This window comes from Osmia lignaria, chromosome 7 (genome assembly GCF_051020975.1).
Source record: "Osmia lignaria lignaria isolate PbOS001 chromosome 7, iyOsmLign1, whole genome shotgun sequence".
Lineage (NCBI taxonomy): Eukaryota > Metazoa > Arthropoda > Insecta > Hymenoptera > Megachilidae > Osmia > Osmia lignaria.
This window is the reverse complement of record NC_135038.1, coordinates 8,586,835-8,607,389: the sequence shown is the minus strand read 5'-3', so window position 1 is coordinate 8,607,389 and position 20,555 is coordinate 8,586,835. Positions and strand designations below refer to the sequence as shown.

The following is a 20,555-nucleotide window of genomic DNA, read 5'->3' as shown; positions in this document are numbered from 1 at the left end:
TCGCGTCCAACGAAATTTCAATCATTTTCTTTCCTCTCATCTGGTAATGTTTATAGTCCAGGAAATTATAAACGAGAAAATAAGAAAAAACGTCGATATTTTTTCAAGATACTTTGTGTACCAAGTAATTGGTACATTAACGATCGACCGGACCAATATGTTCGATTTAATCGATTGAAAAAAGGAAATGGCACGATAAATAGCGGACATTATTTTTTCACTTCGCCACTTGTCGACCGATCGAGCATCGATAATTACCATCGACCTACATAATTAACTAGCAGTGCAATTAGCGTTACGCCATTCGCGGTATAGTGAATTCCAATGGAACTGGTTTTGCTGGATTCACGAAAATCCTAAACACTCGAGTACTCAGCAACCATGCAGGAATTGTTCAAATGTACATTTATTTAATCGAAGAATTTTTTAATAAAAATTCGACCTGAATGGTAATAATTTTGTATTAATATCTTAATTGAAAGGCGAACTTCACTTTTCATTCACACTTTTTTTTTTAATAAACTCGTGCAATTAACGTTTGAAACAATTCGTCAGAAGTAGTCGTAGTTTGAACGTGAAATAACAGCGACACCTTCTTGATCCGTGCAATTATTCCAGCTAAATACCGGTTATCTTTTCCGTGCACTTTCGAGGAACGAAAATTCGCGGACGAAGAACCTCTTGGTAAACAAAATTATGCCAGCAAAGTCGGAAGGTCAGGAGGCAACGGCTGGTCTGGCAGCCTCGCGACGCCAGTTAACTTTTAATCAGATGCAAATTACGCGCTAATTACCGGGCGACCGTCGTATTAATTAGCCTGGCCCGCACGGAAAAGTCGCTGCATTCGGTCTGCGGTTTTCCACGCCTTGTTTCGCTTCTTCCAACTTGACCATGTCTTATTTAACAATCATTTTTCATGAGAATCTAACTACTTAGCACCTTTTCCTCACTGTTCAAAAATATTCCATTTTTTAAATTACTTCTATTACTATTTTTTAATTTTTAATTACTATTTTTTAAATTTGCTTCAAACGTTATCAGGTTCGTCGATAAAAAGTCACAGTGAAACGTTGAATTTCTCGGCTGACATTTCAGATGGAACAATAACACTCCCTTTATTACCAGAAATTCCAGTTTTTTATTTTATAAGGAATTATGTGTATCATTTGATTAAAACCGAAAGTGTGTACCAACATGTTTAAAAGAAGGCAGTCGGTTGCGCCAGTTTCGCGGTAGCCTCGTTCATAGATCCATCGAATACGTACCAGGTGGCTCGTAAAATCTACATGAAGATCGTGGGTAAATATTTGATCGAGGAAAGAATCTTCTGGGGTGGCTTACCGGATTGCACGGTTCGTTCTTTTTCCCTTCCCGTTACCACGGGGGCCGATAAAGTACAACGATCTCGGTTCTCCACTTTACCTTCTTTTTTTTTTCTTCTTCTTCTTATTTATTCGATTCCCTTGTTTCATTACACGATGAAGCTATCGTTCCGTGGTAATTAGTTTCTGCACTGGATGATCTTGATCATCGTAATTACCAGTGAAACACTTCACCTTGTTGCAGGGGTGAGAAATGATGTTTCTCATTAGCCAATTAGATGGAATAACGATAAAATCCAACACGAAGTTGCAGGGAAATTAATGGTAATTTATATTAAATATCAATTGGTGCGTTGTAAAATTATATCCGAAGCGTAATTAGAACTATATTACCACCGTAATTGCAATAAATTGCTCTGCAGAACTCTGAATTAATAGGACATTAAAAATTTTCAAACTGGGTACTCCGGTAATTAAAACGCTGATTCTTTGAATATTTCATATATAATTTATTGTTGAATACATATTGTTGCTCGAAGCGTTGATAATATCTTTATCGAGAAATTTCGTTTTGGGGATGATTGTTTTCGCGAACAGGTTTCTTCCGTTATTTACATTTTCATGAAGTTTCGGTGACGCGTATTCGTTCAACGTCGGTACATCTCCAGAATTTTCCAGTACTTTTTTGTCCCTTCTGATATATTCCGAAAGAGGAAAGGTGTACACGTACGAGAAGGATTCCTCGGGGAAGGTCTTTTTTTATTTATCGTCGTCGATTTTCGCGATGGAAGCGTAGAAAAAGAAAGTATAGGCGTCTCTTCCGTTTTCTTAACTTCCACTGTCTTTCTCCTCCACCCCCGCATACGACGGTTGTGTTTTCTCGGGAAAATCGTCTCCTTTTTAGATTCCAACGTCTCGAGGCTCCGTTCGCTCGTACGTGCCGCGGCCTTGAACGAGGAAAATATTTTTCCAGCGTGGAAAAGCGTCGAGGGGAAAACAGTTTGATCGACGAAAAATTCCTTCCGCCTCGATTTAATTCGATTCGTCGAACGGTTCCGAGGCTGGAAAATTCTTGCGTTGATGGTAACGCGATTGCCGATGACGTGACGTGTTTCAAATTGATGGTAATCGAGTGACTCCATCGGAAAGGCAATTTTCGAAATGACATAAAATAACGGCGCTTGATTCGAAGGCGGGAATTACACGGCGGGCATTTAGCGAGCGTCGTTAGTAGTCGAATCGAGTGAATTCGAGAAATGGAAAATGAAAGTAGAGATTTATTTTCTGTCATCGCTTCCTGTTGAAAAAACGATGTCGTTGCGTTTAATCATGGAAGACATCGTTTCTTCACGGATGATCAAACATCCCGACGAAAGGAGTCACTTTCCGTTTCCACTTTCTCTTCTCTCTTCTTTCGCCTGTTTTCACGGGAACTTCTCCTCGACGAACCTTGACGAATGCCCTTGAACAGGAAAATATATCCGAGAAAACAATGGATTTCCCACGGGACTGGCTGCGAAAACATTTTCACGGGAACTCGCGTTTCTTGTAAAACGCGCGTTTATCGCGTGGCGGAAAGGAAACGACTTAATGACTTGACGAGAACGGTGTTTATCTTTCTGCGACAGGTTTCCGCGGGAACAACAGACCCTGCCGAATCATTTCTATTTCACCGATTTCGAGAGGCACACGGCGGAAATAGCGGCGTTCCATTTGGACAGGTAATTAAAATAAAAATGAAACAATCATTTCCAAAAAATCAAGAAATTTATTTGCAGTAAGTTTCATTAAAAGAATTCTAGTTTTTAGATACAGTTCCAATCGAATTTCCTTTTTCCAGGCTTCTGGGATTCCGCAGGGCGATGCCGGTCACCGGTCGAACGTTGAACCTAACGACAGAGATTTATCAGATCGCCGACGGTGAACTGTTGAAGACGTTCTTCGTCAGTCCGGCTGGAAATATCTGCTTCCACGGGAAGTGCAGTTATTACTGCGATACCGCTCACGCGATTTGCGGAAATCCGGACACTCTGGAAGGTAGCTTCGCCGCGTACCTGCCGGATAAATCTTTCGCCGCTAGGAAAGCCTGGCGACATCCCTGGAGAAGAAGTTATCACAAGCGGAAAAAGGCGCAATGGGAGCACGGTAACGATCTATTAACGTTACGGGATAAAGAATAAGAAATAATATTCTGGCGTGGGTGGGTGAACTGGGTGGTCACATGGGTGCGAATGACGATTATTTAGAACTAAGTGAATCCGAGTAACTGTTTAGGCCCTAAAGTTTAGGCTAAGGTATAGATGTCGGCGCCGAAGAGTCGATAGACTCTTGCGTGGGTGGTGGGTGCGAGTAAGGGTGGCCCTAGGGCGAGGGCCTTCGATGCACCTTGGGTGCCGTATGAACTTTTCAGGGCGTATCGAGGCTACATTCGTATCAATAGGTTTCCACGTCACCCATGGCGTACGATTCGTACACCTAAGGTGCCTCGAGGACTAAGGTCCTCGCATAAGGGACAGCGAGCGGCCTCTGAAAACTGGCCGAAAAGAGGGAAAGTTTTTCGGCCTGAGGGCCCAGAGTTTTGCGAGCCATCGAGAGGATAACAAATCGAGAGGTTAAAAGGGCAGTTGTGTTGCGAGCATCGACATATGCGTTTATATTATTTCTACGATATTTTAAATAACACGTCTGTGTATGATTTCAGATTCCGATTACTGTTCGTTGGTGAAGGAAATACCGCCTTACGACGAGGGTCGAAGGTTGCTGGATCTGATGGATATGGCTGTTTTCGACTTTCTCATGGGCAACATGGACAGACACCATTACGAGACCTTCAAAATATTCGGCAACAACACGTTCCCTCTGCACTTGGATCACGGCAGAGGATTTGGCAGGCCTTTCCACGATGAAATATCCATCTTGGCTCCTATTTTGCAGTGCTGCATGATCAGGCAGACCACCTTGAGCACCCTTTTAAAGTAAGTTTTCACGAACGCTTTGGAAATCTTTGCGTAGGAAGGAAAGTAGCGAAGTGTACTCTAGTAAACCGCATCCTTTTTCCTTCTCGATTCTTTTAACTTTCTAGTAAGATTGAAAGCTTTTCATCGTGATAATCCTCACTGAAATTTACCTTCCTCTGTTTATAATTATTTAGGCAATGTGCATCCAACTGGAAATTGTAAACAAATTTCATTTAACAAATTGTTGATGAGATTCAGAGATCGTCGGTCTTTCGAGACGTTCGCCGAGCGACAGATCGATCAGGCAGGAAATTTACAATTCAGAACGGACAGCAGAGCCTCTCGGCGGATTTCGAAAAAGGGAAACGCCGGGAAAACTTTACGAGCCGTGGCCCCGAAGCTGGATAAGGCGGATTTCGGAGTGAAACGTTTTACCAGAATTGGCCGGCATCGCTCGTGAATCTCCGCTTTGATGCGGATTCACGGGGACGGGCTTTTTACGGTCGCGATAAATTCGACCAGAGCGGATTTCGTACTCGCGCCTAGCTTGTACCATTTGTCCCCGGTAGCGAGCGTGTACACACATCGGTGAACGATGCACGATTTCAACGTTCGATCATCGATTTGTTCGGCAGATTGCTTTAAGCCGTCGTTACGAGCCGCTAACTCGGATATCTTCTTCGGGCAACGCTCCCGACACCTGCCGCTGTCTCGATAAAAATTCTACAATCCTCGGATTGAATTTCACTTCAGGTAAAAGGCGTTAGATCCTCTCATTCCTTTAACCCTTTAACGGGTCACCATTCGTCTTCCCCGTTTCTTGTATCGCTCGTTGATCCTTTTACAATTTTCAGTTTCCCAAATTTCCATCAGATGAGAATTTAATTATAAAATATTCATCAACCTCCTTCGAGTTGAATTTATCACGACACTGATTTCCTTGCTAAACGAAATTATGAATAGGTAATTGGACACACGTTAGTCTGTCGGCTAATTAGAGACGGTATCATGTTGTAGATTTAATTATTTAGCAAGCTCGCGTCGTCCCTGTTTCGTAGATGAAAGGGGAATTGAATGAAAACGAAGTCATAATGAAAGAAGCAACCGTGACTGACACGATGAAGTAGCTGCAATGAAGTAGCCACAGGATGCAATTATCCTATAATGTCGGGTTTAATGGACAGCGTGTGGGCTTCTTTAATGCGGCTGAAACTACCAGCACGATTTCATTCGAATTTATACTCGTGCCAGCGATCTCCTTGTAATAATAAGACCGAGACAATAGTAAGAATAATAGATCGTGAAATTTTTATACTCGCATTGTGTTTCGAATGAGAAATATTAGCAAAAGGTGACTGAAATTTTTATCATATAAATATTAAACGGCTCTGTCATTTAGGGTCATCAATTTCCTCGAGTACCATAATCGTACAAATGGTATAAAAGCCGTTCGATCGAGTCTTTATCCCTTTCTCGTCGAAAGCGTGCTTTTCTGCGTTCCCCAGTGACATCGAAAAGTAGCCACCCAGAAAAATACTTTTATCCCCACGTGCTTCTTTGGGAATGTGTCCTTAAGTGTACCTATGTGTCCACGTACTAGGTGTTCCTTTAAGAAACTATTCAGCAGTTGAACAAATAGAAATTCTATTTACCTTTCATTTTCTTTCCTAGATCAACCGTGTGTCATTTTATATATATCAGGTGAGAAAATTTATTTCCAAATTATAATTTAATTTTTTCAAAAGCCTTTTATATCTAAAGTTTAGTCAATTTAATCCCATTTTTCCAAAATTCAGAGAAATAAAAATTTCTAACGTTCCTGTGATCGAATTCGCTTTGTTCCCGCTTCGAAATTCAACACCTTGAAATAGAGAAGAATCGGATAGATCACCCAGTACATGGTACAAATAGGATTCGCGAGCCGTACGCTTAAGTCGATACTTTATTCATCGGCTGTTCCGCAAGGAGGAGCCAGATCTTCCATTATCATCGGACCGTGTCTCTCGAAATCTCGAAGGACGTTCCTGCGGGCTCGAATATCACCGGGAGTATAATTTTCCTGCAGCCTTTCCAGACAAACGTAAGGCGCGAACTTCTTCGGGACGTACAAAAAGGATCGCGTCTTACCGTTCCAACTTCTAATTACCCGTGGTATTTGCATTTTTATTGAAAAATTCCTTGTGCTACCCGGTCGCTGACATGATCAATCCGGCGACCCGAAGGGTCACGTTTTTTAATCTTTCGACTCCCGACGACTTCTGCGTCCACGGATTTGCATGTTTATTAAAAACGTTCGAGTTACTTTGATTCCGTGAATATTGAAAGCCCCGGTGGTGGGAACATTGTTCCGGGCTGAAAGGAGCCTATCCCATGTTTGGTAAAGAATCTTCCTTTTTTCCTTCTTTTTTTTCTCAGTAAATTGTTAACCAACGATAGAAATACAAATGTTCTCTGTTTATTTGTCCGATAATGATGCCCATTGGGAGATGAATTTATCTTTATGCCACCAGTCTCGTGGTTTGTTTGTATTTTAATGGAACAGGTTTATCTTCGAGCTTTTCTCTTAAATATGCCGGGATTTCGAGCATTCGGAGCTGCCGCGAGCAGTTTTAGATTTACTCTCGTTTTCTGGCTTGTTTACGGCCCGTGTTTTTATTCGCCCCGAACCGGGGAGTTATATCGTCGAATAAATTCTTTGCGCCGGTTAAATGAAAAAGAAATTGTCGTTTATATAAAACGCGTACGTTTAACCCCTTGATTAATTAATATCTCATTGTTCTTTTTTTTTTTTAACAGATTTCATAACGGACCGATGCCATTGAGCGAAGCGTTGAAGAGAAGCATGGCAAAGGACCCCGTGGCACCTGTTTTATGGGAACCCCACCTTACAGCCCTCGACAGAAGGGTGCGAGTCGTGCTCCAAGCCATCAGGGACTGTATAAATCGCGACGATTCGGGCCAGGTTGTGCACGAAAGAACTGAGAACGCCGCGTCCTAGCCTCGTCGAGGCTTCACAGTGAAAGAAACTAAATGAAACTGTTGTTAGAAAGCGAGAGGGACCTACGTTTCGATCGCAACTTCCTGTAAAAAGAATCTGTAAAAAAAGAAGATGAACTACCTGCGTATAACAAAAGGCTAGTGGTGAACGTCTGAGTGATGAAACTGAGCGAGTGAATATAAGAAGTCTATTCACGGTTACTAGGGGGTATTCGTTGTTAATTAAAGTCATTGACTTTTATAGCTTTAACGTTGATTTGTCTTCGTCCATTCGAAGCTTTCGTTGAAATTTACTTGAAATTGTTATTTGTTATCGGTCCAACATTCTTACTTTGATTATTATGCAGAACAGAATTGATCCAGATATATTTTATTTTAAATAGGAACACTTTCCATTATTCTATCTAAAAATTTCTCAATAAGATTTATTCTTAAATGGTAAATTAAAATGGGAACTTGTTCTGTATAATTATCCCACTTCTTTTCTTCTTCTCTGTTTCATTGTTTTGTATTCTAAGGAAACATTGTACAAAGACAGACTGTGTACATAGTGTATGTATCATAGAATAGAGAAAGAGAGGTATTGAAATCAGTTTAAAACGCACTGCTTTTCGTGTACATAGAACACCAGAGAAGAGTCAATATCGCTTTTCAGGATCAGAATAATTTTTCCATCAGTGATTCGACTTCAACTTGATTTAATTCTCTTTGATGTTGAATCTTTCCTCAACGATGAAACTCGTCCTCAAGAAAACGAAGAAGTTTTCTGAGTTCCTCGCGATAATACGATGCACTATTGCTCGATGATCTAAAGTCAAATTTTTTTACAGAAATCGAGTCTTCGAGGAGAGATAAGGCGAGGAGCGTGTTTGTCTGATGTGTGCGTGAGAGGCGTCTTTTGTAAAGTGTGCTTTTCATACGCATGATACTTCTGTGAAACGTTTCCAAAGTGCACCTGTACTTGTAAGTGGACTTTTTTTTCTCTTTTTTGGGCAGTGAGGAAAAGAAAAGAGCTCTGTTGAAAAATCTTTGGGGTTGTTTCTTTGAAACTGAAAGCATCAGGTACCCTCAGAAGTTCCTTCTTTCCCTCTTGCTTCCTTTTTCTTTCATTTAAACTAAAACAGATAGATTCAATTGTTTATAAGGAAAGAGTTTGTTAGACGTTGAAATTATTGCATTAATTTTTTAGTCAATTTTGTTAGTCCTGATAAGGCCTGACTTATTAAACTTTATTTTTCTTTCACTCGTTTGCCTCTGATAAAGCCAGGCGAATGTAGAGTTCTTCAGAATTAATTTCATGCGATTCAATATTGTAATTTCTTTAGAAGTACACCAACTTTAGCCTGGAAGCTTAAACATCCTTCCGGACTGTGTTAGTTTAATAATATTACTGATCAAACTTCTTTCCCTCTTTTTTAATTCTTCCCTCTGGAAGTTAAAGAACAGAGAATTTTATGCGATTAAACCAGTTGATCTCCATATTTTCCAAACTCTTTTCTTTTTGAATCTTTCACTGGTACATTAATTCAGTTGAAATTTTCAAAAAGTTTTCATTATTATTTATCTTATACTATTTCATACATCATTTTCCTTAATTTTCCTCACCTTTATTATCCTCAGAATTATTAAAATCGAGAAGGAACCGTGTCCAGTGGTGTCGCAGTGGTACGTGAAAGAAACAAGGAGCGAAAGAAGGTAAAAAATCAATTTTCACGGCGTTTCATTAAGCGAATCTGAAAGATTCAGTGGGTCCTTTTAATTACGCCGTGCTGCAGAATTTAAGAGTTCCCAGACTATCTTCGCCGTTGCTTTTCATTATTAACCACCAGAGCCTAGAACGTTTTATTTCCATCCCGTCGATTCCGATCTACCATAGAATTTCCTTTTTTTTTTCATCAAGCTTACCCTTTCAGATTTCATCCAACCCTTTTTTTCGGAAATAAGGAACATTGTTCGTGGACTTTTATAACATTTTGAAAATAGTAACCGACCGTTGGGGGAGGAAACAATTGAATAATTCATTCTCTAAGCAATTATTCATATCTTTGGAGATCGGTTTTAAAGGTACGTCAAAGTTTTCAAATTAATAGCGAAAAATTTACTCTTGCTACGATTGAAATTTATAAAAAAAAAAATATTTCTTATTTTCAGCACGATCCTTCGATTTCCATAGTCGACAGAGAGAAACAGGATTTCCCAGGAACGTTGTTGCAAAGTTGATGGGGTTTCGCGCAGATACAGGTGTAACTCGCGTGTTAGGTAGTTGCCACTTTATTCCAAGACGGTTAGCACCCTTATTTCTAGGGAAACTTTCCTACCCAGCAACTTTTCGCCTTCACGTGCTAAAGTAAACGACGAAATTTTCACGAAAGATCAATAAAGCTGCACGAACAGGAGCAAGTTTCCGGTTCCTGCAGCAACCGTGCGTTTAATCATGCCGTATTTACAGACGCGAAATTATTAAATGATCGTGAACAACGTTCTTGCGGCTCTTATTTAATCCTAACTCGTCATCGCTGACTGGACGAACTTGTTCGACTATGTTTCTTATATTTAAACTTACATTAATAATATACATATATATTGTATTAATATTAACGTTAGATTGATTAAAAATGAGAAATCATTTATTATTTGGAAGTACAGTTAAAAGTAGGAACGTTTTATATGATTGATAGATAGTTAGAACATTGATCTATGAAGTGAATTGATCAGGACTATAATACATTAGTACTCATATAAATTTTATTTAGTGAAAAGAGCTGTTTAATATTTCAACGAGCTTCGTTTCTTAATCTTCTTAAAAATAGCTTAATTAGAAGGGATCAGAAGAATCAGCTGATCCCTCTATTAAGAAATTAAACACTTCTTCGTCGATAAATCCGAGAATCTTTTTAAAAATTTCCAACAACTTTGTCAGGAACGTTAAGAATTAAAAATTAAAATTTACACTTAATACTTTTGTTAATTCCTCCTTAGGTCAATAATGATTGCCCCGCTGGTTTGTAGAGTTAATTGGGTTGAACAGAGTATCAAAGTGATTAGGATGGTAAAAAGAAGAAAACAATCGATAGAGCGGGTAAACAAGAGCTCAGAAATTCCAATCAATCTTGTTAATCGTCTTAGGTGACTTTAGCAAGTGGCTGCTGTAACCGACAGCAGCGTAACGCGATCTCAATCCCCGTTCGCAAGACGGAGAAGCCGTTTCCACCGATGCTAGGGTGGATTGGGAAGGATATATCCCGTTAATTACGCGATCTCGGGTTTGCCTATGACGTTAGACGTCCTGGCCAGGACGTCTGTTTCCTGACAGCTCGAATTTCCTCTCTGCGTAGACTAAGGGCTGGCTTGATTTGACGTTACGCGCCTTTGTCCTCGAAGAAGAAAGCTCAGAACAATATATAAATTCAAGAAATCTTCACTTAATCGATAATACCTTAACAACACAGAACTTTTCTCTTTTGTCTTTTATCAAAATTTACTCTCTAAGGTATAGATGTATTTCAATTATCTCAAATAATATTCACTTTAGAAAGGAATAAACATTCACTCTTAGTCGTCGTGTTTCAGATCCCCAAGTTCTTGAAGTAATGGTCACTTTCGAGCTGGAGAATGTCGAATAGAATCGTTGATAGTTTTATGAGGGCAACTTTTCTTCCCTCCCCTAGTGGGAATAAAAAAAAAAAAAATGAAAAGTTTTCCCCGTCTCCAGTCACTTGGCCAGAAGAAAGTTGAAAACGTCGTTGAAGATTGCAAAGGGACGAACGTTAAGGGTTGATTTATGGGGTAAAGTGAAAAAACTCATGGTTCAATGCTCTCTAATAAATATTATCCAGGTTTCACTCGGACCCTCTTCTTCCTGATGCTGTCTCAGCGAATCAACATTCATTTTTAACAAAGGTTCGTCAAATTTCTATAACTCTTCCTTCAAATTTTTATTTTCTAACCAGGAATTGTATTTTTTTTTCAGATCTCTGCTGATGGAATAATTGATGAATAAATCAGGAAGAATATTTGAATATTATTACTGTGAGCAGATGAAATCATAAGATAGAAAATTTTTAAGAAGACACAACACAGAGGAAAGCAATCGTCGAGGCTCTGATGCACCTCTAATCGAAAAGTAAAATAATTTATTCAAACTCGTTTCCATTTCATCATTGCATGATTTAACACTTTGATGGTTGCATATTTTATAGAATCTATAACTGTTGCAGGTTTTATCTTCATTTTTATATCAGATACATAGAAGAATATCGATGGATTTATATTTAAGAGCTGCAGTTAAAGCTTTTCAAAGTGTAATTAGTACCTGATATAATGAACAACATTGCAAAATTAGCAACACTGTATCCTTGTATGTATCCCCTGTAATTGAAGAGCAATCAATCTTCTAATTGAAAGGTGATTATTTAAACTCGTTTGCCTTTTATCATTGCATAATTTAACATTTCCTTTCTTATTTACAGGAAATCAGAGAACAAAATTGTAGAAATCTTTTTCATGGTGAAGAGTAGTCACAGTCTTCTAATTGAAAGGTGATAAATCTATTCAAACTAGTTTAACCGTTTATCATTGCATAATTTAACAGAGATATTTAATCTAGTTTCCCTTCTCTTATAGAAAATCAAAGAGATCTTATTTCCTCTAGTGGCAATCATTTATGAAAATGTTATATTCAAAGGGATTCTTGAGATTACAAAGGAGAACAGCAATGCGACGTAGCATTTTGAGAATGCAGTTTTCACGAGAACGTCGAACATGTTTCGATGGGATACACTTTAATGCATCGTTTGCATAATCGCAACGGATTCGCAAGACGGGAAGAGTGTTTCTTTTCACTACACCGTGGCTTTGTCGTTCGAATCGACCCATTCTCATGTTAAGTATCGTTCAAAAGCATTCCGTTTGTACGTATAAATGTAAATAGATAGGTTTCTAAATAGAATTTTCCACATAGAATCGTAGAATATCTCAGAATTTCACACTGTAAGGCTTTTATTTGAAACTGTAAAATTTTATTTAACAAATGAATAACTTGTATTAAAGATGATAATTCTCTTTTACAGATAATGAAAAACTTCGTCGTGGAAAATGAAATTTGTGGCATACTAAATTGATTATTATAAATTGATTATTATAAAAATTGACTATTATATACATTTTATCATATAATTATTATACTATGTGTAAAACTTTAAAATTTGCATGAATAAATATGTTAATAATCAACGTTTTTAATTAAAAATTAGAAAATTATATCAGGAGAGCATGTAATATATTGGTAGTATGCTGTTCTAATTTTGAAATACAATTATTTAAATAATCCTACAAAAACGATTTGGTCAAATAATGTTCGTAAAACAATAAAAATCACATAATTAGTAGTTAGAAACTTTTATTAAAAATGTACAATATTCTACAGCTTTTTAAATCTATCATTGTCTTTTTATTCTTTACCAGTAAAAGAAATATATTATTCACTCAATTTATAATATTATTATTTAATTATAATTTAATATTTTTCTAATGTATGAGAAAATAAATTATTTCATTAGAAATAAACAAGTCTAAATTAATAATAAATTGTGTAAATGATAAACATAATTAAATAACTGATTGTTTACAATTATAATATTAACGAACGATAGTGATGCTCGGCCTAAAAATTTCAGTTTCAGAAACTGCTCCTGATAATAGGATAACAGAATGACCAAAGAGGTAGTATGATTTTTGAGGAGGTAGGGTAGGGGAATCTACGGGCTGAAATGTACTCCTGGTATCAGGATAATAGAATGTGCAAAGAGGTGGCACGATTCTTGGGTAGACGGGGTGGGGGAAACTATGGTCTGGATTATACGGCGGCCATTAGGATAGTAGGAGGTGCAAAGAGGTGGCACGTCTTCTGCGCATGCGCGCATTATGGCCGGCGCAACCTGCGCAGAACAGTTGCGTAGTGGTCAGATAGTGGGCGTGGTCGGAGAAGCACACGCGTTCTATTAAACACATAAACCATACAACAATCGTTAATTACGCGTTAATTACTGCTAAGAACTACACTTTCATAATTTATCCTCGAAGAACAATACCTGACAAATTTTCTAATATCTATTTTGTGTACATTTTACTTGTAATTACTGAGTTATTAGCAATTATTATTGTAGGGATTGTGTAGTCGCCGGTCTCATTAAATACCCATTGAATTTTTATTAATTTTAGCGTATTTAGCAACAATTTATAACACTTTATGATTACATCTTGAAGCCAACGGTTCAACCTACGTTCCTCAATGGTTTTTAGTAACATTTAATTCGTGAGTATTTAATAAAAATTGATTTTTGTAACCATCATATCACTCCGTACCGCAGTTACATACTTCCGATATTTTATTAATTTCTCAAGTTTGAAAATTATTCTGTGAACTTTTATAATTGCATTATAAAGAGTAAGGTTCCCGCAATTTTCTCATATCGGTTTTATGGCCATTTATGCAGTAAATAATTAATAATTGCTATTTGATTTGAGTACAACTTTCGTACAAGATTACTGTTAATTTTACAGATATATAATTAAAAACGAAGTTGTCACGACCTTGTAAGACCAGTTTTATACACGTTTACTTCATTAATAATGAATAATTAATTATTATTTTATTTAACAACGAGATCGAAGAACTATCAAAATAAAGGTTTGACAAATTCGTATTTTAAAAAGACCGCTATAATTTTTAAAATTCGATCTTAGCGCCAGCTGTACATAAACGGTGGAAACTTCACGACAACTGACCGCCTTTGTTTTCGAGGTCTCGCGACCAATGGGGTCCCAGACAACCCAGGATGATATGTCGGTATACAAAGAGAATAGCCGGTGCTTCGGGGTCTCTGACACCCCAGATGATATCAGGTCGGTATACAGAAAGCGCCATCGATGCATCGGGGTCCCTGAAACCCCAGATGCCATAATGTCGGTATGCAAAGAGTGTCACCGAGTCTTTGGGGTTTCTAACACCCCAACTGCTTTCAGGTCGGTATGCTGAAAGTGCCACCGATGCATCGGGGTCCCTGGCACCCCAAATGTTATGCTTGTATGCAGAGAACACCGCCGATGCACCGGGGTCCCTGATACCCCAAATGCCATGATGTCGGTATACAAAGAGAATAGCCGGTGCTTCGGGGTCTCTAACACCCCAAATGATTTCAGGTCGGTATGCTGAGAGTGCCACCGATGCATTGGGGTCCCTGGCACCCCAGATGTTATCATGCCGATATACAGAAAGCACCACCGACGCACCGGGGTCCCTGACACCCCAAATGATATCAGGTCGGTATATAGATAGCGCCACCGATGCATCGGGGTCCCTAACACCCCAAATGATTTCAGGTCGGTATGATGAGAGCGCTACCGATGCATTGGGGTCCCTGGCACCCCAGATGTTATCATACCGGTATACGGAGAGTACCACCGATGCACCGGGGTCCCTGACACCCCAGATGCCATAATGTCTGTATACAGAGTACCATCGGTGCTTCGGGGTCCCTAACACCCCAAGATGATATCATGTCGGTATGCAGTATTACGAAAATTCTTTAATTAATTTACTGCTCATAAATAGCTATAATTTTAAAATACATAAACTTAGAAAAAAATAATCAGGAAAATGGAGTAGGTACATAGAATAGGGTAAAAGAATAACTTCGCAAAAGTATTTTAACTTAATTATATATTTAAAAATTTATAACATTTTACAAGTACTAGAATACATTAAATACCCCAAAGAAGGAACCAACGTCCCTCAGAATTTAAAACCGTTATTCTATTACATGAATAATTCTATAATACTTTGAAATTTTCGTTTATTGCTGTACAGCTTCGATCAGCTTATTCTTTCATTAAAGCCTTCTGTCTAACTAAACTGTAATTCCAATTTAATTAAGATAAGACTAGACATCAACGTCAAAACCGTGACTCCAATTGTACTTGGATTTCCTCGCTATCTATACCATGTGCTACAACTGAAATTAGCCATCTAAAAGTTGCTAACAAGCGAAAAAGGAAGCGTGCGTTATCCATAACTAATGGTGTATCCCATAGAAATCATCAGTGTCTCCTTAATTGCAGGATGCAATTGTTTCTCAATATATCTGGTCAAAGCCTGGCTAGCACCTCGAAGAAATACATCTTCCATTTCTCTGGCAATGTGTTCTTTAGACTGCCAACTTCTACTATCATTCTCCAAATCGGTTGGAAATATATTATCCAAAGTTTCATCAATGTACAATTGTCTGGTCTCCTTTGGAGCATCGTGATACGTGTTCTCTCTTTTAAAATTCGTCTTTATCTCGCTGTCGTTCAAACTCCTCAAAGAAATCTCAGTCACATTATTCAGACTCTTCTGTCCTTCGGTACAATTGCCAGTTTCATTGGCTGTAGGTCTCTTACTGGTCAACGAGCTTGCACAACCCTGAGAGGCGATTGTCTCCACTGATCTTGAGATTCTTATGGAACGATCACTGACTTCCTGGCTACTTTCGAAAGATCCTGGAAAGCGTAGAATGCTCAAGGGACCTTTCAGAAAGCTGGACTCGACGAGAGCTCCTCTTTCCTGTGGCGAAGGCTTAGTGAGCCAAACGTTTTTCCTCCAAATACCTAGTTTTGCAACTGGTGAACTTAGGAAACGAGACTGACGAGTCTCGTTTGGAATTACAACATCCACTTCCTTTGAAACACCCACCAACTGCCTTGGTTCTGCTGCCTCGTAGTCCTCGCCATGTGTTGCAGACAACAATGTGTACTGTAAATGATATAATAATTTTACACTCTACTCCTTACATTCAAAGTATAATGAAATTATTAAAAAAAGAAAATGTACCTCGTCTCGAGGTGGATAGAATGGAGGCCATTTATCCTGCCTCTTGATCTGTTTATCCAAACGCGTTGGATGACAACCATAAGCGTAAATAGAGGCGAATCTTGGCTCTAGAAAACTAGACTCTGTTCGAATACGCATCTGCCCTCTGCCACGAGCAATTGGGCTAGTCAAAAAATCCACTCCTGCTCTTCTTAATCTTAGTGTCATCCTACAAGACTCTGCTGGTATCGGTGGTTGATGATCCCGTGGCATTAATGATACCAATCCAGTTACAGACAAGTCGTTGAACATCACTCGAGTTTGAAGGGAATTATTATTAGGCTCATAAACACACTTTTCCACCCTTGCCCATGGATTTCCAGTGTCTCTGGCCCCTTGTGGTAGCTAAAAACATAATAAAGCAGTCAAATAAAATCAATAATAATAAATATACCTCTATAGAACTGTTGCAAAGTATAATAAATTTGAAAAAAGGTAAATCTATAAATGAATTTTTCATACAATTCATGCAGTTAATATTACTTTAACGGCAATCCGGGAGACTGACATCTCGAGAGGTGCAGAACGTAGTTCTTGTTGATAAAACATGCCAGCCTCTTCTTCTTTTAATCTGTTTCTTCTACTAGAATCTTTGTGAAGTGTATCCAGAGCACGTTCCAATCTTCCACCGCAGACTTCCCAATTACCAACGTTTGAAAGAACAGGAATAATCGACCTGAACGTCAGCAACAAAATCACTGGTAGCCAGATGATCGTCATCTGTACCAATAATATAGAAAATGAGTAAATAAAATCTACAATCTAATCATAATTTAATTAAATGAACCAAGGAGTAGTTGGCATTCTTTCCTTGACAATTTAAAATAAAATATTTCATCCTGGCTTTCAACTTGGTGAAATTGCAACAGGAGGATGCACTCTGAAATCTACAGATCATCAAAGCAGAAAGAACTCAAGGTGAAAACCATTAAACGTTTAACGTGTACATAGAAAAGAGGTGGCCAAGTCATTGTTCCTCGAGTTTCAATGGTAAACACAGTTGCAATGACACTTTCGAGATTCGGTGAATGCAAGGAACCGTACAGATTCACGTGTGACGGTAACATTAAAATATCGCCGTAGGTATATCCTGTAGAAACTCAGCGAATCCGAGCCGCTGAAACAGAGCATGAATGCGTCTTCCTTCCGTCTCTGTTTCAGCGACAATCGGGTGAAAACCAGGAAGCATAATTCGGACAGTTTGTTCAACTCGAGCTGCCTCTATTGTTACTCCTCGATTTCCTATTATATGTATATAGAGTTTCGTTTCTTATCTTCGCTGAATTAATTTCCTGCTACCCATTCAAAGCGAATAGAACGTAAATTAAATTCACCCTTTTTATATGGTAGTAATATTTTCTACTCGGCAAAGCTTCTTTCTCGTGTTACTCAACGCTTCTTCGATTTGCAAATTCAAACGATCCTTTTTACAGCGAACTTTGTTCTTGAACGCTGAAACAAACGGACAACGTTACAGCATGAAAAACAATACAGTTTCCCAGTAACAAATGCAACGTAAGTTTCCCAATTTCCTAATTGGCCGATACTAGAACACCATGGTGTTTCATTCAGGTACACGCAACTATTTTTCTTTTTTACAACGTCCGACGCGAAATCTTATTGTCTCGGCAGAACGTATGAATCGCGAGCGTAAGAAACGAATAAGGCCAACTCCACTATTTTTGTATGCTAATGCGCGACTCAACGTTGATTTCATCTGTTGCTTCCGCGCTCCGTTAACCCGCTACCACTATACCGATTTTGCAATTTTTTCCCAACAGAATTATTGTATTTTCTCCTATCTGTTCTGATTACAAATCTCTCCTTTCTCGTTCTTTCCGTGCAAAGATTAAAAATATTAGGTGCAAGATGGAATTATTATTATTCTCACTAAAATTAAAAAGAAATAATGTTAGTTAAAAGAAGATGAATAATTCAAAGAATATAAAGAATTTGTAAAACCATGTACCTTTCATAAGTGCAGTGATGTCTGTGCAGTAAACGATTTAAAAATTTTTTTAAAGTGAAAAATCGTTCTTATGATTTTTTATTAAGAGGCGGCTACCGTGTCCTTATCCTTCTTTATGAAATATTAAATTAGTATAAATTATTAAATATTTACAGCAGTAAATTAATTGCTAACAGAAAATAAAAGTGCGCAACTTTTTCTTAATCCAAAGTAGCGGCAAGAAGAAAGCGCTTCGATTACCATAAACGTGTGATAGTGATAGGCAATTGTAATTTTTTAAATTTTGATACTCACTGAAAATTCGGTGTTGCGAGAACGATTTTTCCAGAAAATGGAAAAGCTAGTATGACAAGTGTTTGTTGATTCCTCCGAAGATGAGAGTGCTTATGTTGCACCTTTGGTGTAAGGCAGATCGAATAACAATGAAAGTGGCTGGATACGCGCGGTAGCTCCTACTCTGAAGTCTTCCTTTCCTTCTTCTTCCGGCGGTGCGTGGAATTCGCTTAAAAGTACTGAGCTTGATCGCAACATCGCTTCAGGTTTGCGCTATAAATCAACGATTTCATAATTTGCAAATGAATCTGTAATAATGATTCTGTAGATAAATCTACGCATTAAGGATGTTTCGAACTTACGAAATATTCCACGAGATACTTGTTTTAAGATTATTTATGAAAATTTATAATGTTAATGTAATTGATGATTTGAATAGTAAATATTTAATGTATTATTGAATTAAATTAGAAAAATAATGTTCAAGAAACCTGTCGTTGATAATAGTCGAATAACTACAAAAGTGATTAATCGTAATTACACAATATTATTGTGTATGGCTCTGAAATAGAATTTCCATCCACCCGGGGTAAATTTATACTGGTAATAGAATCGTGGGAGAATTTTAAAACGTGTTTCGCTTGAAATATTTTAGATTTCACTTGAGGGCCTCGAAACTCCCGTCTTTCGTGCTGTCAGTGACTACAGATGTAGAAGACTTGGCATGCCTTTGTTTTCCAGGGCTCAGGATTCGAGGGGTCCCAGACACCCCAGATGAGAGTAGATCTGCATGCAGAGAGCACAGCCAGTATGATCGCCTGTTTTACCAGTGACTCTTTTACCGCACTTTAAACTGACATCTGAGAAGACAATTTCCACTCCCTTTGATTCTATTTTTATTTTAAATCAGTCAAAAGCAGCACAAATCTGAACAGTTATTATTGTAATTGTTTAAAAAACTTGTATTCACTTCATGCATTTTTGTAAAGAAATCATTTGAAAAAAGCAACTGAGTTATTATTTAATTTATCCAATTTCATTTCTGAGTTATTTATTTAATACTTGTAATTTCTATTCTCAGTTATTTATTTAATTCACTTAAATTCTTCTATCATTTTAGTTATTCAATGTACTTAACTTCATTTCTCATTTATTTATGTATAAAACAACTGTTTGATCTTTAATAAATTAAAAACATGATATACATGAAAATCAAACTTAAATCAAAACACAGTAATTACTTCTCAATATGAGAAGTTGACCTAGAACGAGGTGCGACCTCCTCAGTCTTATAGCGACCGCCGAGGGATGCGGATCAACTTATTAAACATACATATACTTCTAATTTACCTTCAGAGTTTATTTAATTTATTTTATTTATTTTTTCCGCTTATTAACAAGCTCATCAAAGGGGGATAAATTTTATGATTTTATCTCTCTTCTGGGCCTCGGCCGACCACCCTTTTAATAATTATTTTATCCTTCCTTATGAGCCTCGCCTCACTTTTTCCAGTTATTTATTATTTTATTCTTCCTTATAAAGTCCACTCTTTTCAGTGATTAATTATTTTGTTCTCCTTTATGGGTCAAACCCACACTTCCCAATTATTTATTAATTTATTTCTCTTTATGGGCCCCACGGGGACCACCCTTCCCAGTTATTGTTTATCCTATTCCTACTCTTTATGGACCAAGGTCTCCCTTTACAGTTATTTATTCTTTTCATTCTTTTCATATACCACGCAGGGACTACCCCCAAATCACTATAGCCTCGCATCCCTTAGATCCCTGAATCCCTTACATCCCTGCAACCCTTACATCTCTGCATTCCTTACATCGCTGCATCCTTTACATCCCTGCGTCCCTTACATCTCGAGATTTTAGTTCACATTTTTGCCGCCAGAGGGCCAAAAATGGTGCATGATTTAGTTCCCTTTTCCAAAACCAGATGGCGCTGATCGAACGTCGAGATTTTAGTTCACATTTTTGCCGCCAGAGGGCCAAAAATGGTGCATGATTTAGTTCCCTTTTCCAAAACCAGATGGCGCTGATCGAACGTCGAGATTTTAGTTCACATTTTTGCCGCCAGAGGGCCAAAAATGGTGCATGATTTAGTTCCCTTTTCCAAA

At 38.1% G+C, this 20,555-nt stretch overlaps 2 protein-coding genes across 10 annotated transcripts in view; one reads left to right on the top strand and one right to left on the bottom strand.

The window, feature by feature from the left end:
* Positions 1 to 12,503, top strand: part of LOC117604539 (extracellular serine/threonine protein CG31145) — a 42,242-nt gene extending 29,739 nt beyond the window's left edge. Inside the window, exons 4-16 of one of the 4 annotated variants that reach the window (XM_076689321.1) lie at positions 2,951 to 3,043; positions 3,163 to 3,467; positions 4,024 to 4,297; positions 7,076 to 8,239; positions 8,897 to 8,971; positions 9,190 to 9,340; positions 9,428 to 10,766; positions 10,847 to 11,176; positions 11,247 to 11,399; positions 11,494 to 11,680; positions 11,746 to 11,814; positions 11,900 to 12,157; positions 12,346 to 12,503. In XM_076689321.1, the coding sequence (XP_076545436.1) occupies positions 2,951 to 3,043; positions 3,163 to 3,467; positions 4,024 to 4,297; positions 7,076 to 7,277 (874 nt within the window). In that variant the 3' untranslated portion in view covers positions 7,278 to 8,239; positions 8,897 to 8,971; positions 9,190 to 9,340; ... (5 more) ...; positions 11,900 to 12,157; positions 12,346 to 12,503. Of the gene's footprint in view, positions 1 to 2,950; positions 3,044 to 3,162; positions 3,468 to 4,023; positions 4,298 to 7,075; positions 8,240 to 8,896; positions 8,972 to 9,189; positions 10,767 to 10,846; positions 11,177 to 11,246; positions 11,400 to 11,475; positions 11,681 to 11,745; positions 11,815 to 11,899; positions 12,159 to 12,345 lie in introns of those variants that run through there. The other 3 variants (XM_076689320.1, XM_076689322.1, XM_076689323.1) reach the window with 3 other exon arrangements.
* A 2,507-nt stretch (positions 12,504 to 15,010) lies between these two features.
* Positions 15,011 to 19,148, bottom strand: LOC117604540 (uncharacterized). Of its 6 annotated transcripts, XM_034324731.2 has the most exons (9): positions 18,918 to 19,146; positions 18,789 to 18,806; positions 18,448 to 18,699; positions 18,154 to 18,264; positions 17,941 to 18,074; positions 17,519 to 17,636; positions 16,668 to 16,904; positions 16,146 to 16,529; positions 15,011 to 16,067 (listed from the first exon to the last, which is right to left on the bottom strand). In XM_034324731.2, exons 7-9 carry the CDS (start codon positions 16,902 to 16,904, stop codon positions 15,339 to 15,341), a joined length of 1,350 nt encoding a protein of 449 aa, XP_034180622.2. In that variant the 5' UTR covers positions 17,519 to 17,636; positions 17,941 to 18,074; positions 18,154 to 18,264; positions 18,448 to 18,699; positions 18,789 to 18,806; positions 18,918 to 19,146; the 3' UTR covers positions 15,011 to 15,338. The 6 variants fall into 6 exon arrangements, with proteins under 6 accessions (XP_034180622.2, XP_034180619.2, XP_034180620.2 ...); XM_034324728.2 differs by having other exon boundaries at positions 18,789 to 19,146; XM_034324729.2 differs by having other exon boundaries at positions 18,154 to 18,261; positions 18,789 to 19,146.
* Between the last annotated feature and the right edge of the window lie 1,407 nt (positions 19,149 to 20,555).

Bases quoted from the DNA above. Each gene is read 5' to 3' on its own strand.
- LOC117604540 (XM_034324730.2), bottom strand. From the start codon at position 16,904: ATGACGATCATCTGGCTACCAGTGATTTTGTTGCTGACGTTCAGGTCG. The intron at 16,530-16,667 runs GTAATATTAACT...TTATGTTTTTAG, and splicing joins TCTCCCGGATTGCCGTTAAA to CTACCACAAGGGGCCAGAGA. The intron at 16,068-16,145 runs GTACATTTTCTT...TATCATTTACAG, and splicing joins TCTATCCACCTCGAGACGAG to TACACATTGTTGTCTGCAAC.